Source organism: Mus caroli, chromosome 5, assembly GCF_900094665.2.
Source record: "Mus caroli chromosome 5, CAROLI_EIJ_v1.1, whole genome shotgun sequence".
NCBI classification, from domain to species: domain Eukaryota; kingdom Metazoa; phylum Chordata; class Mammalia; order Rodentia; family Muridae; genus Mus; species Mus caroli.
The window spans coordinates 83710341-83725886 of NC_034574.1; the positions used below are offsets into that span (position 1 = coordinate 83710341).

Genomic DNA, 15546 nt, shown 5'->3' on the forward strand with positions numbered 1-15546 from the left:
AAAAAAAAAGTGACTGCTTCCATAATAATTGTGCCACTATTAGATTAGTATATTTTGCAGACAGGTTGGTTCCATAGATCAGAGGGTTTGTAACTGGGGTGATATTAATGACTACCTTCCTCCTTTGATAATACACACAGTACCTTCCAGCACTATATATGCCAGTCAGTAGGGGTAAAACTTCTAGTTGGGCACTATCTAGAGTTCTCCATGTTCAATGACATAAATAAGTGGTGTCTTTAGCAGTAGGGCCTTACAGACAGGCTGTGGAGGGGTAACCCATAGCAATAGCCTTTGTTTGGGGGAGGCTGGTGGGACACCATTGGCCAACAACTCAACAAGATGTAACCCATTCATATTACTAGGGGTTTAACTTGTTAGCCTAAGATTTCTAGTTGGGGCATTTTTCTTTCTCATTACATGGTAACTCCATTTAAATTCCTTTCATGTATGTGTATATTTACATGTATGTATATCTAAATGCATGTACATTCACATGTATCTATATTTACAATCATGTACATTTACAAGTATGCATATTTACATGTATGCATATCTACATGTATGTGTATTTAGGGAGATTCTGCGGCAGTAGGTCTCACATGGTTTTTCAAGGGCTCTTGAGGGAGTCGTCCCTCCCCACATCCTTTTCTCTGTTCTGCCCTCTCACCTGCCTCCTCACTTAAGCTTCCAGTTCTAGTTTCTCCTTTCTCCCTTTAGAACACCATTGTCTAGCTCCCCTTCCTTTGACGGTCCCTTCCTTCCTTTATAAAAGAGATTTTTAACATTTCTATTTGTGTACATATATATGTATTTGTGCACCACAACTGTATGAGTGCTCACAGAAGACAGTGGCTTCAGATCCTCTGGAACAAGAGCTACTGGCAGCCATGATCCACTATGTGGGTTCTGGGAACAATATCTGGTCCTTTGCAAGATCAGTCAGTGCTAACAACCTTTGAGTCATCTTTCTGGCCCCCTAACCAATTTTTCATTCACTCATCAAATGTTAGCGGTTTTGCTGTGTCCTTGGAAAGATAGTTTTAGTTCACAGGAGATCTAGACTAGCAGAGATGTGTTGCTATACCTTTAGTAGCCACCACGGAAAGCAGAGACAGCTCTCATGGGGTGCAAGAACAATAAAAAATAAGGTGACAGTGACACCAGAGGGATAGCTCGGTGGTAAAGACACATGCTTTCAAGGCTGAGGGCCTGGGTTTGGTCCTCAGGACTCTTACGGTGGAAAGAACCCGCTCCCACAAGTAATCTTCTAACTTCTACATATGTGCCATGCCAGGCATGTGTGTCCCCTCCCCTAAAACTCCATAGATTAATACAGTAATTTTTAAAAAGTAAAGACATCAATGTACCAGAAGAGTGAGGGGAAAGTACTTAAAAACCCAATATTTAACAACGGATGTAAGTTTATGATAGAGCTTTTTTTTTTTTTCCACAGCTATATGACCTAAAATCCTAAGGGGGAGAGAACAGCTGCACTAATGTGAAACTTCTTGAATATTAAGTCAGTGTGAAATTTAAATGACCATTGTCTATCTAGTGAGTTGATGGGTGGGTGCTGATGTTGCTTTCAGGATTGGCTTTGTGAGCAGCCGTTCTTTTTGGATGGAAAGAGCACTCCTGACAAAAATCTAAAAAGTCACAACTTCTCTTGTTCTTATTTGATGCAGAGCCAGGTTATGAACCATATTTGTTCAAAACAAGATTCCATCTCAAGTAAAATCAAAGTGTGCTGTGAAAAGAAGACACTAGAACGTGAAGCCTGTATAATTAATGCAAATAAAGACGACAGACCGGAGGGCTTATCTCTCAGAGAAGCCAAATTCACTGACAGCGAAAATGTGTGTCAAGAACGAGATTCTGACCCGGACAAGTTCTTTGCTGAGTACTATAACTCTTTATTAAAAGTTTAGAAGGCAAATAAAAAAATAAGACATTTTTATGCTGGCTAACTCAGGTGGAAGGATAAGGCACTGTAATTCACCAGCTATAAAGATCCTGGTGTGTACCTGAGCTATTCTGTACACCTTTAAGTAAAAACATTGATTGGTTATAATGATGGCTACATTTACTGAACACCAAATATGTGCCAGGCAATAGGCTGAATATGTTATTCAGATTGTCCATTTTAATTCTAAAACCAAATGTAGAATAAGTGCCATTTCCCAATACTTTGACTGAGCACTTTGAGAAATATAGAAGTTAAGTGACTTGTTCAAGATTCACAGGTAAAATGACAGAGGAAGGGACAGATTCCAGGGGTTCTGCTCTTAAGAAGTCACAGGCTTGGCTGCCCAGCTGTGTCCCAAGGCAAAGATTAGTGGACTGGAAGCCACAGGACTAAATCTGAATCCTAGTCACTGGGTCAAGTTGAACTATCAGCTTTATTATTTTTAACAGTGCAAAGTGATGGGGCTCGTTATGACATTTTAATATTTACACACCTCTGGATTTTGTTCTTTCTCACCCTATTGTCCCATTGCCTTCCCCTATTCTGTCTGCTCTCCGTTTTCACACAGCTTTCCCCTACAATTCTTCTCCATCTGATTTTATAGGATTCTGACTCTTTTGCCCAGTGTATGAAATGTTCTCTTGGCACTGGAGCTAATCCTCTCCAGCCTCCAGATATCTGTCAACTTCTTAATCCTTTCCAATCTCCAGACTTCTGTCCACTTTCTTTAGGCACAAGTACCCGCCCAACGTGGGGCTCGAACCCGCAACCCTGAGATTAAGAGTCTCATGTTCTACTGACTGACCTAGCTGAGTGGTGACTCTCCATCTGATTTTAATTCATGTGAATCTCACTGCCCTTTCTTCTCCCTCCCCTTCTCTTAAGATCTCCCATGACCACTTCTGGTTTTATCACACACACACACACACACACACACACACACACACACACACACACACACACATGTACACATGCATGCACACACACATACACAAAAATACTTGGATTTAGATTTTTAATCCAGTCAACCTGTCTGTGTGTCTTTATAGGTGAGCTTACAGTTAGGCTTATAATTGATGTGATTTTTTTCCCAATTCTTATAATTTTGTAGGCTGTTTTGCTAGTTGTTTGGGTTTTAATTTGTCCTCTTCACAGTGTTGGACTTGACAGATTCTTTCTTAGCTCTTTGTTTACCTAGTCTCATGCATTTACTCCTGCCTGTCCTTTCATGCTTGAGGGTGCCTTTCCTCTTCCTATATGAATAATGTTCCTTTAGATACAAACTGAATTTTTCCTGAAATGTCCTTCCCCATATCAATCTTAAAAGATAACTTTCCTGTCTGTATACAGGTATCTTGTTTGTCAGTTACTTATTTTCAGAACTTGGAGTAGATTATCCCATGATCTCCTGGCTTTTAAGATTTCTAATGAGAGCCCTGACATTACAATGAGTTTGTATTCATTAGTGGCCCCTTTTCTTTGTATTTTTGACATCTTGACTATATTATATTACCAAGGTTCTTCTCCAATCATGTTTATCCGAGGTTCTAAATGCTTCTTGTTCTTGAATGTCTGTTTCTTTCTCTAGATTTGAGAATTGAGAGGTTGTCAAAGCTCTTTCTTGTACCTCTTGGTTTCTTGATTATTTACCCAAGTACTCGGACATTGTGGTTATGTTTTTTGTTTGTCTTGTGTGTTTTCTGATGTTGGAGTGTTATATTTTGTCAACCTTGTCCCCCACTGCAAATGTACTTTCAGCTGTTTTATTAACTCTGTTGGTGGTGCTTTCCACACTGTTTTATTAAAAAATTTGATTGTCAATTTTTTTTTATTTCCAACACTTTTTACTCATTTGTGTTTTCTTGCTGAATGCTTCTCCATTCTCTTCCACCCACGTTGCTAATTGTCTTATCTGTTTTGCTGAGTTTTCTTTATCTTTTTCTACTGTCCCTTTCAGGTCCTGGGCAAAAAGTCATCTGTTTGTGCCTCTCTTTTTCTTTTTCGAGCCATCGAATGACCTTACCACAAAACTTTCGACACCTGCATCTGGCATTTTGTAAGCCGGCATCTTTGGGTTCATTAGTCAAGAGGCTATGATCCTTTGGAGGGATCACATTGCTTTGCTTCTCATGTCCTTCTGTATCTGGGTTGCGATTTGTGCCTCCGTTGGTTTGGATATACAGACTCTTAAAGTCTTGAGCCCTAATAGCACTCAGCGAGGAGGAAGACACTGCTTGTGGAAGTGACTTCTGCATCTTCCCAGCTGTCAGGCAGCTCGGTGGCTGTGCTTAGTTTTACTTTTAAGTTATGTGCGTATGTGTGTATCTGTGTGTGGGTATGTGCCCATGTGAAGTCAGGTGTCCATAGAGGCCAGAGGTCACCAGAGGCCTGATGACTATAGGCAGCTGTGAGCCAGCCAGCATGGGTGCTGGGAATTTAACTAAAGCAAGAGACATACATGCTCTTAACCACGGAGCCATCTTTCCAGCCACGCATGTCTTATTGGCAGTTCCTCCACCGTTTTCTCCGGTCTAGGTGACTTTTCATTTCCTTTGTAGATTTCTGATGCTCTAGCTTATGTTCTGTCTTTGGAACACCGTGATTCTCTAGCATACTGACTCCTTTATCAGCTCATATAAAGACAATGTCTACCCCACCATCTTGTGCAAAAGCCTCTTGAGTGGTTTTTATTTTCTTTTTTAATTTCAGATTGAAACAAAATCTGAGATATTTACATTTACATAGTGAGATATGCTGAGGATGGGGACCCTAGTTTAAACATCAAACTCATTTATCTTCCATATATATCTTATGTGTATAAACTGAATTAAATAAAAATGTATACCTGATTTTTAGTACACTTACATTTTGGTGATAGCCTGTCAAGTGAGTTTAGATGTAGAGAATTTCACTTATAGTATCATATTGGCATTCAAATAGTTTTGGGTTCTGAGGCATTTTGGCATTCAGATTCCAGAAATAGGGAAATTTAACTTGTAGTATTGTGCATACCCAACCTAGGGCTTAGTGCTTTCAGACTCAAGGTAGTGTTTATCTTAAAGACCAAGTGAAGCTGACTAAGAAAGTGTGTCCAGGAAGTCTTTATGATTGAAGTTTGATTTGGTGGAGTTGGGTGTTTTCTTCTTTGTATGTTCTAACAGCATAAATGTTTGACACACCTCAGGTTTATTTATGAATACTCCAGGAGACATCCTGACCTGTCTACACCAGAGCTCCTAAGAATTACTAAAGTGTATATGGACTTCTTAGAAGACTGCTGCAGCAGAGAAAGCCCAGCAGTTTGTTACCGCCATGCGGTAGGTCCCATAAACATAGATTCAAAAAACTGAAAAGCAATAATCAGTTTTTATTAAAGCTTTCTGATTATAATATAATGATATAATAATAAGATACCATAATATATAATTACATATAATATATTATATGCAATGTATAATTATAATATATTAAATACTTTCTTTTATGCTTCTTTCTCTATATTTGCATATATCTTAAAAAATAAGATTGAAGAGGTACATTCCTTAGGAAATGTTTGGACCTTTTATTATTTAGTATAATAGGAAGCTTCGTTTTGTGTTAAATGATGCTATATTTGTTTCCTATTACAATCACAAAATTACTGACTCAAAAGAACAGAAATTTATTCTCCCCATATTTCATATCAGTGTATGAAATGAACCGTACAGGGCTCAACTCTGAGTGGAAAAAAAGGCTGTGTCCCCCCTACAGGGAACATGTGACTGCTGGCTTCTAACATAGAAAGCTTTCCCATTCATGAGCTTGGGATTCTCTCAGAATGTGGAGTAATTGACTTATTTACTCTCCTACTATGTATGGACACTGAGTGTGATGGTTATGTGTTTATAATTTTGTATGTGATTCATTGATGAGAATCTTATTCTCCACATTTTTCTTTAATATTTGTAGTGTTCTTCTCAGGATGGATCACTGGGGGAGAGGGTGATGGGGTCAGAATATACAGACTTTTAAAAACATTTGACCCAAACTGCTAAGTTAACTTCTGGAAATTCTTTTTTTTTTTTTTTTTTTGCCAGAGCCATGGGCATGCTTGTTTCAATGTTTCTATTGCTGACACTTCACATACAAATTAGGCCTAACAGATGTAAATGTAAAATGTAAAAATGTGTCTGTGTTTTAAGTATGGGCTTGATTTCTAAAATTACATTAAAAATTTTCTGTTCAAAAGGACCGATATGAAATGAAATTGTATGAAATTCTCTAAAAACTAATGCAAAATTCTCCCCCAAGATTATAGGTATATTATTTTAAATTTTCTATAAAAAATTTGTTCATGTTTGCATCTTGTTTTCATGTTCTAATTAATAGCCCTTTCTCTATATATACTTAGAAGATATAACTTCATGGATTATAGGAGTATTTGACAATTTTTTTCACAACTCCTTTGTTATATATGCTACCTTTGCTTCATTTTACATTTTTCTTCTAAATATTATAAAAATTGGTTTATAGTCATGCAAATTTAGGTAATGCAATAAGAAAACTGTTATTTTCCATTTCTGCTCTGTTGCTGTCCTTAACAAGTCACTGTTCCCCTCATCCTTGGATGAAAGATGGTGCTAGGAAATTCTTTGTTTTCTTGGAGGCACGTTTGTCTCCCCATGTCCATGTGTGGCAGAATGGGTCTCTCTCATAGCTCCAGGAAAATGTTCAGTTTATGCTGTAAAAAAAAGAAAAAAAGTCCATCAAATAACTGAAGACAACTCTGGGAGGTTTTAAGTTGCAAACCAACATGATGGGAAAAGATACAAATAGAGATAAATACATCTTCAATGTTCTACAGCAATGCTTATTAGCTGGGTGGCCCTGAGAACGTGGCTTACAGTTATGTTGTTACTGTCCTGAATAAGCTACTGTGGTTCTCATCTGTGGATGAATCAGAGTGCTAGAAAATTCTCATTTTTTACGGAGACATACATCGATGCTCCACTGTGCCTATGTGGTGCCGTGTGGGTTCTCTGCATGGCCCCATGATTGCTTTTAATTTTCAGGAGGATAAATTCAATGAGACAACTCAGCGAAGCCTTGCAATGGTGCAGCAGGAGTGCAAACAGTTCCAGGAGCTGGGGAAGGACACTCTGCAGCGCCAGTAGGTCATCTGCATGACTTGGGCTAAAACTTGTGACCAGGCTCAAATAATCTCTCAGATGTAGACTATCATTGTATTATTGTAGGCTGGTCTTTCAGTCATGCCAATTCAACTCTGGGAAGGAACAAAGACATAAAAGTCAAGAATTCCCACTGAGCCTTTGCAGGACTCTTTGACCAGAAATGAGGCCACAAATGGAAAGAAATATGGGATTCTAGGCACTGTTCCTATAAGGTTTAAGTGTCTGTGAATTTGAGTTTCTGGCCTCCAAAGCAGGACTCTTGCATTCTGTCCTGAATAAGGAGAATGGAGAGAACTTCAGGTGTCGACCGTTTCCTGGGAAACCAATGGGTAGCTCAGGAGTGAAGCCAGTAATAATTACAGAATTGTCAATGGGCCTGCTTCTCATAGTAGTATTTACTCTTTCGTGATTTTATGAGAATTCTAGAATACTGTGCAGTTAATTTAAGTTTGTAAACAGTGATCATGCTAGAGCTGAGTTTATTGAAGCTTAACATCCTTGATTCAAACAAAACACAGTTTACAATGTGACTTCATCATTCCTGCAGTGTTGCTGTGAGCTGCAGTGCCAACCTCAGTCTGCCTAAGGATCCTACTTTTATTCATCTTATTCCTAGCATGGCTGTCAAACGGTCCTTTTAAACAATTTAGCACCAACACAACATATCTCAGTACTTACTGGCCAAGGTCATTTCTGCCAAGGATTTTCTATCATGGCATGAGGGTCACACTGGGCACTGGCTATTAGTCCTCTCACTTGTGGGTTTGGTAGTAGTTGTTCAAATAGATGTGTGTTCTCTCAGTTTCCTTGTCAAGTTCACCAAGGCAGCCCCTCAGCTCCCCATGGAAGAGCTGGTCTCCCTTAGTAAGGAAATGGTCGCAGCTCTGGCAACCTGTTGCACTCTCAGTGACGAGTTTGCCTGCGTTGACAACTTGGTGAGTATGATCTATGTACCAGATTATGTTGTTGTTTATTCTAATCTGAAGTTCTTAAAATTGAGATACAATTATATCATTGCCCCTCACTCCCTCTTAAATTCGTGACCTCTTTTTCTGTGTTTATTATTGTTAAACACAGACATATATAGATAAATATATAAATAAAACCTCATGAGTCAGTTCAGTGTTTCTAGTGTATAATGCTTTCAGGCCTGGCCATTTGGTATTAGATAACTAATTAGGGGGCTCATCCCTGGGGAAGACGAATGCATCCTTTCTCAGTAGTTGTCACTTGTCTGTAGCTTGAGAGGTGGGGCTGATGAGAGAGCTCCCCGTTCCACATTGTCTGTCAGTGTTCTCTCTGTCATCTATTGCTCCTGTAATTTGAGACAGTCTCCTTCTACAGTCCTAGCTGGCCTGGAACTGACTCTGTAAGTCAGACTGGTTCCAAAATGTGGTGATCCTCCTGCCTCTGCCTCTCCGATGCTAGGATTACATACCTGATATTTGACTTTTCATATGCCCTCCCTTCCACTGTTAATTTATACTAATTATCTACTTTTCTCTGTTGTTTTCAACATTGTCCAAGCCAGAAATATTTTATTTTTGGCTCATCATATAAGCCCTTGAGAATCAGAGGAGAATATGCGGAGTCATGTTCAAGGATTCCTCAAATTCTCTTCTTTTTAAACTATGTCAGAGGTGATTGGTTAGGGCAAATGATTTAAGAATCACAGTATCGTTCCAGAATAACCTAGGAAGCCTTATCCATTTATTTTGTGGTTCCTACACATGGTAGGAAGGCTTCTACTGTACATCTCAGATTGTAAACCCTACAATCTTGTTAGCAATTTTGTTAACAAGTTAGCGTTAGCAATTTTGCTTTTTGTCTCCAAAGGGAGAGTTCAGAAGAGAAATGCTACTTTCTGCCTAGTCTTTTAGGAATGGAGTGGAGAGTCTGGGGTAAACCTAGAAACCCATGTTCAATTGTCACTTTGAGGCCACAAGTCTCTGCACAGAATAGAAACTCGTAGGCACTTAATTGCTGTAGATTGAATTTTTACAATACTGCTGGTTAGCCTTTACAATTCTTGCTACACAGTACAGTATCCTGGATACCTGTATTTTCCTAAGTAAGGTTGCTGGTGATCTCACAACTAGCTATTCATCTAATTTTACACACACACACACACACACACACACACACACACACACACACACACCTTTAAAGTGCCCTTAGAATTTTAAAATCATACCAGTGTCCCACTTCTCATTGGTATAGGCAGATTTAGTTCTTGGAGAACTATGTGGGGTAAATACAAATCGAACTATCAATCCTGCTGTGGATCACTGCTGCAAAACAGACTTCGCCTTCAGAAGACACTGCTTTGAGCATCTGAAAGCCGACACAACCTATGCACTCCCATCAGTCTCCGCACTTGTACCTGCTTTGCATGCAGACTGGTGTCAGCCTCGCAAGGAGGACCTTCAGAATAAGAAACACAGGTATGAAGCCCAGAGGCACATCTGTCTCAGAAAACATACCATGGTAGCTAGGTACTTCAGCTGATACAATTCATTTAGTTCAACAGATTGTCTACTCTCCTAGGCACAAAACAACATTGCTTATGTATTGCTGTTGTTTATAACCAAACATCTAGTTTATCTTTTTCCTTATTGGTAGAGTCTATTCACTGCTCTGTGGTTTGGAAAGATGGGTCAGGCAGTTAGCCAGAGTGCTGCTGGAGAGGTGCAAATGAGCTGGGAGAATAATATGGATATGTAAAATATTATTACATTTTATTTATTTGTCTGTGTGTTTGTGTGTCTGTGTGTGTGTGTGTGCCATAGCACCCACCATGTATGTGAGTTGAGAGGTCAGAGGATAACTTTTGGCAGTTGTTTATTTTTTCTTCCATCATGTGGGTCCCAGGGATGGAACTCGGGCCATCAGGCATGGTGGCAAGCACCTTCACCCGCTGAGCCGTCTCACTATCTCCAATGATACAGATTTTTGCCTTGAGACTTTCAGTGTTTTAAAACAGGAGAGACACAAAGGGGCAGGAACTTTTCTTTTATTCTCTCATATAACGTTTCAAATGTCAAGAATAAGACCCCACGGTCTTGGATTTAGACCCTTGTCTGTACCAAGTGTAACAGAAACAGCATTTAACCACTGAGGAAAGGGAATTGATTTGGGAAACAAATCATTTAGAAGACCTACTATGTTCAATAGGATCCACTTTTGTCTGTGATTATATAGTCCTCAAAAAGTCCACTTAGTGAATTAGAAAGTTTCGTAAGACCCTTGCAGAAGTGGAACATTTAAAATTTTACACTCACCAAGTTTGAAACCTAGCATGTGTGTCTGTAACAAACACGTGGAAGAAGGGGAGCTGTAGGGAGGATCATTCAGCGATTCTGTTGGGTGTCTTTGAGCACAGGTTTCTGGTCAACTTGGTGAAGTGGATGCCAGAGATCACGGATGAGGAGCGGCTGTGCTTGTTCACAAAGTTCACTGCTGCCGGGGAGGAGTGCAGTGAAGTGCAGGAGCCTGAGTCCTGTTTCAGTCCAGAGGTAGTTATTTCTTGCTTTCCCACGGAAATTCTACTGTTGTCTCTGGAAATAAGAACACAATAGAATTTGCTATGGGATCTTCCTCTTCTCCACATGTCCAGTAGTTTTGTGTGTCAGAGCACAAAGCTAGATGATAGATGTCCACAATAGAAGCTTTCCCATGTAAGGAAAACTGTCAAGCAAAGCACAAGCTTTCCAACCTTGCGGTCTTCTCTGTGTCATTTAAACAAAGTTGCATCCATAGTAAATGATGGAAATAACTATGGAATTATGTAATTGCTCCTAACTCCTTGGCTCTGACTCTCTTGTCACCTGAATGAAAGGGCGTCAAGGCAACTTGCCAAGGAAATCATAGCTGACAGGGAGAAGGGCAGGACTAGGAAGGAAGTCATTCAAGGTGGCTCTTTCCTCCTGGGTCTTCTTAAGGTCACTCAGTTGACAGAACAAGATGGAGATGAGGGTAAGGGAGTGAGGAGTGGGGAGAGCTGTCTCTGCTCCCCTTATTCCTGTGGCATCTGTAGTAACCTGCTGTGTGTGACCCTGGAACTTGTGAGTGTCAGCCTCAGTAGATGGCTGGGATGGAGGACATGAGGAAGGCTCTAGCTTGCTCTCTCATTCTTTCTCTCCCAGTAGCTCAAGATGTCCTTCCCAACTTCTTTATTGCTCATACACACTCATGCACATTTGCACACACATACACAACTCACAGGGATTTCCTTTAGCTGGAAATTCTCTACTTTGCTGAGTGACTTAGTCTTTGGAAATGCTACAATAAATTTATTAGTTTGCTAAAATATATTTTCTTTAATTAGAAGACATTAGCCTCCATCTCCCACTTGTTCGAGTGTGTCCTTAAGGTCTGTAAAAAAGGAGAGATGAATTTGTTTGTAGTTCATAAAAAGACTTCAGTGTTTTTTTCTCAAGGTTCTCTCTCTCTCTCTCTCTCTCTCTCTCCATTTATATCTTCATTCAATATTCAGATGAATATGCTTCCCTAAACTTAAACATGATCATCTCAAACTTTTCTTTTTTTTTTCTGATTTTTTTTTTTCTCTTCCAGAGTTCAAAAACTGGTAATGAAAGTCAAGCTACAGAGAAACAAAGATAACCGATCAGAGGTGAATAAACATCTCTGTCTCAATCAAATGTCCAAACTTCATGCGAATGCTTGGTCTCCATGACCTTTTCCTTCTTGTGTGTTAGATGTCTGTTTCTGATTTAGCCATTCACCTAGGAGCTCAGAGTTCCCAGCTCAGACCCTTGTGTGTTCCTCTGGATGTCAGGCATTATATGCAGGGCAGGAATGCTGCATTTGTGTCAGGACTGTCTAATTTCTCAGTAACACAAAGGGACCCACGTCTCTCTGCCCTTCTGTGTTCTTTTGTCTGAATCAGTAAAGAGAGATATTTTCTCTCTAGAGAGGTAAACCTGGGGTAGTACATTTCTGGAACCACAGCCCTTGGGGTGCTGGACCAGGAAGATGGGAGCAAGTTCAAGGCAAGCCTGGGCTAAATATTGAGTTCCAGGCCAGCCAGGACTATAGAGTGAGTCAGTACCTCAAAGAGCTAAGGTGGGGGAGGGGGAAAGAAATGTTAAGTTCTCAGGGAGGACTAGACATACACACTACCTCTGTGTTCTTCTAAAAGTCTCATTTGAGACTGTCATTGAACATCACTGTATTGAGGCATGGCCGACATAAAAATAAAGAGCCTTGTACACAAAAATATATTTATAATTTCAAAAATATTCATAAAGGATGCCCAGGGCCAGGAGAGATAGACCTGGACCCAGGAGAGGGCTTGTTTGTAACTCCATGTACAAGTCACAGGCCACACTAGTAACATCTTATTAAATATATGACTACTACCCGAGTTCAGATTCTTTCACTGCAGGAAATTTTCTTTTTTCTTTTCAGCCAGTGCCAGCTTACAGGACCGTCCTCCGCCCTGTGGTGTGGTGAAGTTCAGCTTTTGAGAAGAATAGAATAGAAGCTTCTTCTGTAACCCTTTCTTGAATCATGTTCCTACAAAAGGCAATAAAATGAAAGGATAAAGTTATTTCGCAGACTAATTCCATCTACCAACATGATCACAAAATTAATCAACTGAGGTGCATGCAGTTGGTGAAGTTCTCCCTGCATGCCCTAGTTTGGCTTCTGTTGCTGTGACAGACATCATGGCCAAAATGACTTGGGAAAGAAAAGGCTTATGTTACCTTATGGTTATAGTCCTTCCTTCATTGAGGGAAGCCCAGGCAAGAACTAAAGACAGGGACCTGGAAGCAGGAAGGAAGAGACCACACAGGATTGGTCATTATCGTCTTGCTCCCAGGCTCACATTCAGCTTCCTCTCTAATAGAGCCCACGTCTAGTTGTCCAAGGATGGTAGCACCTGCAACGTGCTGGCTCCTCCCACATCAATCACCCTTGGAAAAAGTGCCTAATGAACATGCCCAGAGGCCAGTCAGATGAGGACAGTTTCTCCACTGAGAGTTCCTCTTCTCAGCTGTGTCAGCTTGACAACCAAGATTAGCCATCGCACTGTGCAGTCACCTAAGTTTGATCCCCAAGACCCATATTAAAAAGTCAGGCATGTTGGTATACGCTTTTAATCCCATTCCTGGTGAGGTGACAGAGACAGGCTCCCTTGAGCTCCCTGGTTAGTCAACCTGGTTTTTTTTGGGGGGAGGGTTATTTGTTTGTTTGTTTTGTTTTGTTTTGTTTTGTTTTTTGGAGACAGAGTTTCTCTATATAGCCCTGGTGGCTGTCCTGGAACTCACTTTGAAGACCAGGATGGCCTTGAACTCAGAAATCCACCTGCCTCTGCCTCCCAAGTGCTGGGATTAAAGGTGTGTTCCGCCACCACCACCACCACCCGGCTTAGTCAACCTCCTGTCTTAAAGGACAATGTGGACGAATTCTGAGGAATGGTACCCAACGGGATTGACTTCTAGCAATGCTTCCATACACACACACACACACACACACACAGGAGTAAACAATCAAACAATCATGATTCAGTTATCTTGTCATAATCTTCTCTCTTTTTTTTTTTTTTATGCTGTTGAACCTGCCCTACCCTCTGGAAGTCAGGTCTCTGTATATTTCTGTGAGGAAAGAATGTATCTAGATCTCCTTGCTGTCACTGAGAGGAGGACCAGGGGAGGTGAGGGCATGAACCTATGCTAGCACACCATGGGTAGTACTCACAGCCAACTTCTATGGGCTGCATCAAACCCTGCTTCCAGTGCTTTATATGAACTGCCCCAGTTAGTTCTAACAATTCCCTGAGTATATACTTTTATTTCCACTTTACAGAGACGCAAGGTTTGAGGAGAGGAACTAGTTTTGTTCAATGGTCATTGGAAAAAGAACCGGGGCCTTTGTACTGCAGGATAATACTGTGAATACCACTTCATAGCTCTTCCATGCAGGGGACATTAAACATCTATTCAGGGATGGCAAGATGACTCAGTGGATAAAAACCTATGAGCTGAGTTCAACCCTGGAGCCCAGATGCTGGAGGAAGAGAATCAACTCCTGTAAGTTGTTCTCTGACCATTTTGTGGTCATCTTTTTATGCAGAGGTTCAAAGAGCGTTTATGTCAGCAGTAGTGGGAGGGTTGGACCTGTGTTCCTCACCAAAACTCCTGCTCTGCCAGAGCTGTCAATGCTCAGCAGAAACATCAGGAAACAAAGACAGGTTCTGAGCCCGATTGTCCTGACTTTTCTAACTTGAAAATTTCATGTCTGCACTAGGAGGTGATGACCATTGCCCGCACTCAAAGGTGATGACCATTTCGTGGGTAACCCAGGATGGTCTTCACAAAGTTATTCTGGCACAGAGCTTTGGACATACTTTCTGAATCTTAGTCATCTATTCACAATAGCTCTTAGATTCTCAATGTGTGTCAGACAGAGTAGATGTGAATGTGAGCGAGATGTGTCAGCCCCTGTGTCTTTCTGAAGTTGTGAGGAGATACCAGGTAAGCAGGAGGTAGGGCTATAATAGACGGGGGGGGGGGGATGAAAAAAAAGACCCTCCCCTCACCACTTTCCAGAGCATTGTGATGGCTAAGGATGAGTGTGTGGTGTTTGGAGGTGCTTCAGATTTCTACTGAAGAACTTGATGTAGGGCCTCAGACTCTGTGGCTCTCTCTCTCTCTCTCTCTCTCTCTCTCTCTCTCTCTCTCTCTCTCTCTCTGTGTGTGTGTGTGTTTGTGTGTATGTGTGTGTCTTTGTTTTCGTGTATTTTGGGTTTTTTTTCTGCTGTTGTATTCATATGATATACTACCACAAAGAGCTGCATTAATATATTAACTTGCCAAGTACATTGGCCTCTGGATTATAGCACCGAATTTATAAATGCATTCATAAAGCTTTTTTGTTCTTTGATTATTTATTAATGACATGATGAAATGGTTTATTTAAACAATAAGTAGCAGATTATGAACAGGAGTGGAGCAGACACAATTGGCTAGTCTGACCCTACGCCTAATATTTGAATTGCTTTGAGCTCAAGACTCTGCTGTGGGCAGCACATATAAAACTCGAGTTCTGGAAGCTGCCGCCACCTTGCAGACTGTGGTCACAGAGGATGTTGCCACACCAATGGAGTGCACTGCCATGCCAGAGAACACACTAAAAAATCACCTGACCAGAGGAGGGAGGAAATGGTTTATTCTAGAATTGTAGTTTCCCTTTGCTTGGAGGACAGACAGAGGATTTGGAGTGAGGGAGCTTCAAGTTTACTGTGTGTGTCACATAGGACTTGTATCAACGAGTAGAGCATACTTGGGCTTGATGCAAAAGCCCTGTACAGCTTGTAAGTACATCACAGTGAATCATGCTCAACAGGAATGGGCAGTGATGTTATGGCATCCAGCCCTGGTC

At 40.8% G+C, this 15546-nt stretch overlaps 2 protein-coding genes across 2 annotated transcripts in view; both read left to right on the plus strand.

Annotated features, from left to right (window-relative positions):
* Positions 1-12712, plus strand: part of Afm (afamin) — a 22723-nt gene extending 10011 nt beyond the window's left edge. Inside the window, exons 8-15 of the mRNA XM_021162458.2 lie at positions 1689-1903; positions 5154-5286; positions 7021-7118; positions 7943-8075; positions 9361-9584; positions 10523-10655; positions 11716-11773; positions 12571-12712. Coding sequence (XP_021018117.1) covers positions 1689-1903; positions 5154-5286; positions 7021-7118; positions 7943-8075; positions 9361-9584; positions 10523-10655; positions 11716-11763 — 984 coding nt within the window. The 3' untranslated portion in view covers positions 11764-11773; positions 12571-12712. The remainder of the gene's footprint in view (positions 1-1688; positions 1904-5153; positions 5287-7020; positions 7119-7942; positions 8076-9360; positions 9585-10522; positions 10656-11715; positions 11774-12570) is intronic.
* Positions 12713-13472: 760 nt separating this feature from the next.
* The window catches only part of LOC110294754 (alpha-fetoprotein-like), a 44671-nt gene continuing 42597 nt past the window's right edge, over positions 13473-15546 (plus strand). The window contains exon 1 of the mRNA XM_029477064.1: positions 13473-14195. Coding sequence (XP_029332924.1) covers positions 14170-14195 — 26 coding nt within the window. The 5' untranslated portion in view covers positions 13473-14169. The remainder of the gene's footprint in view (positions 14196-15546) is intronic.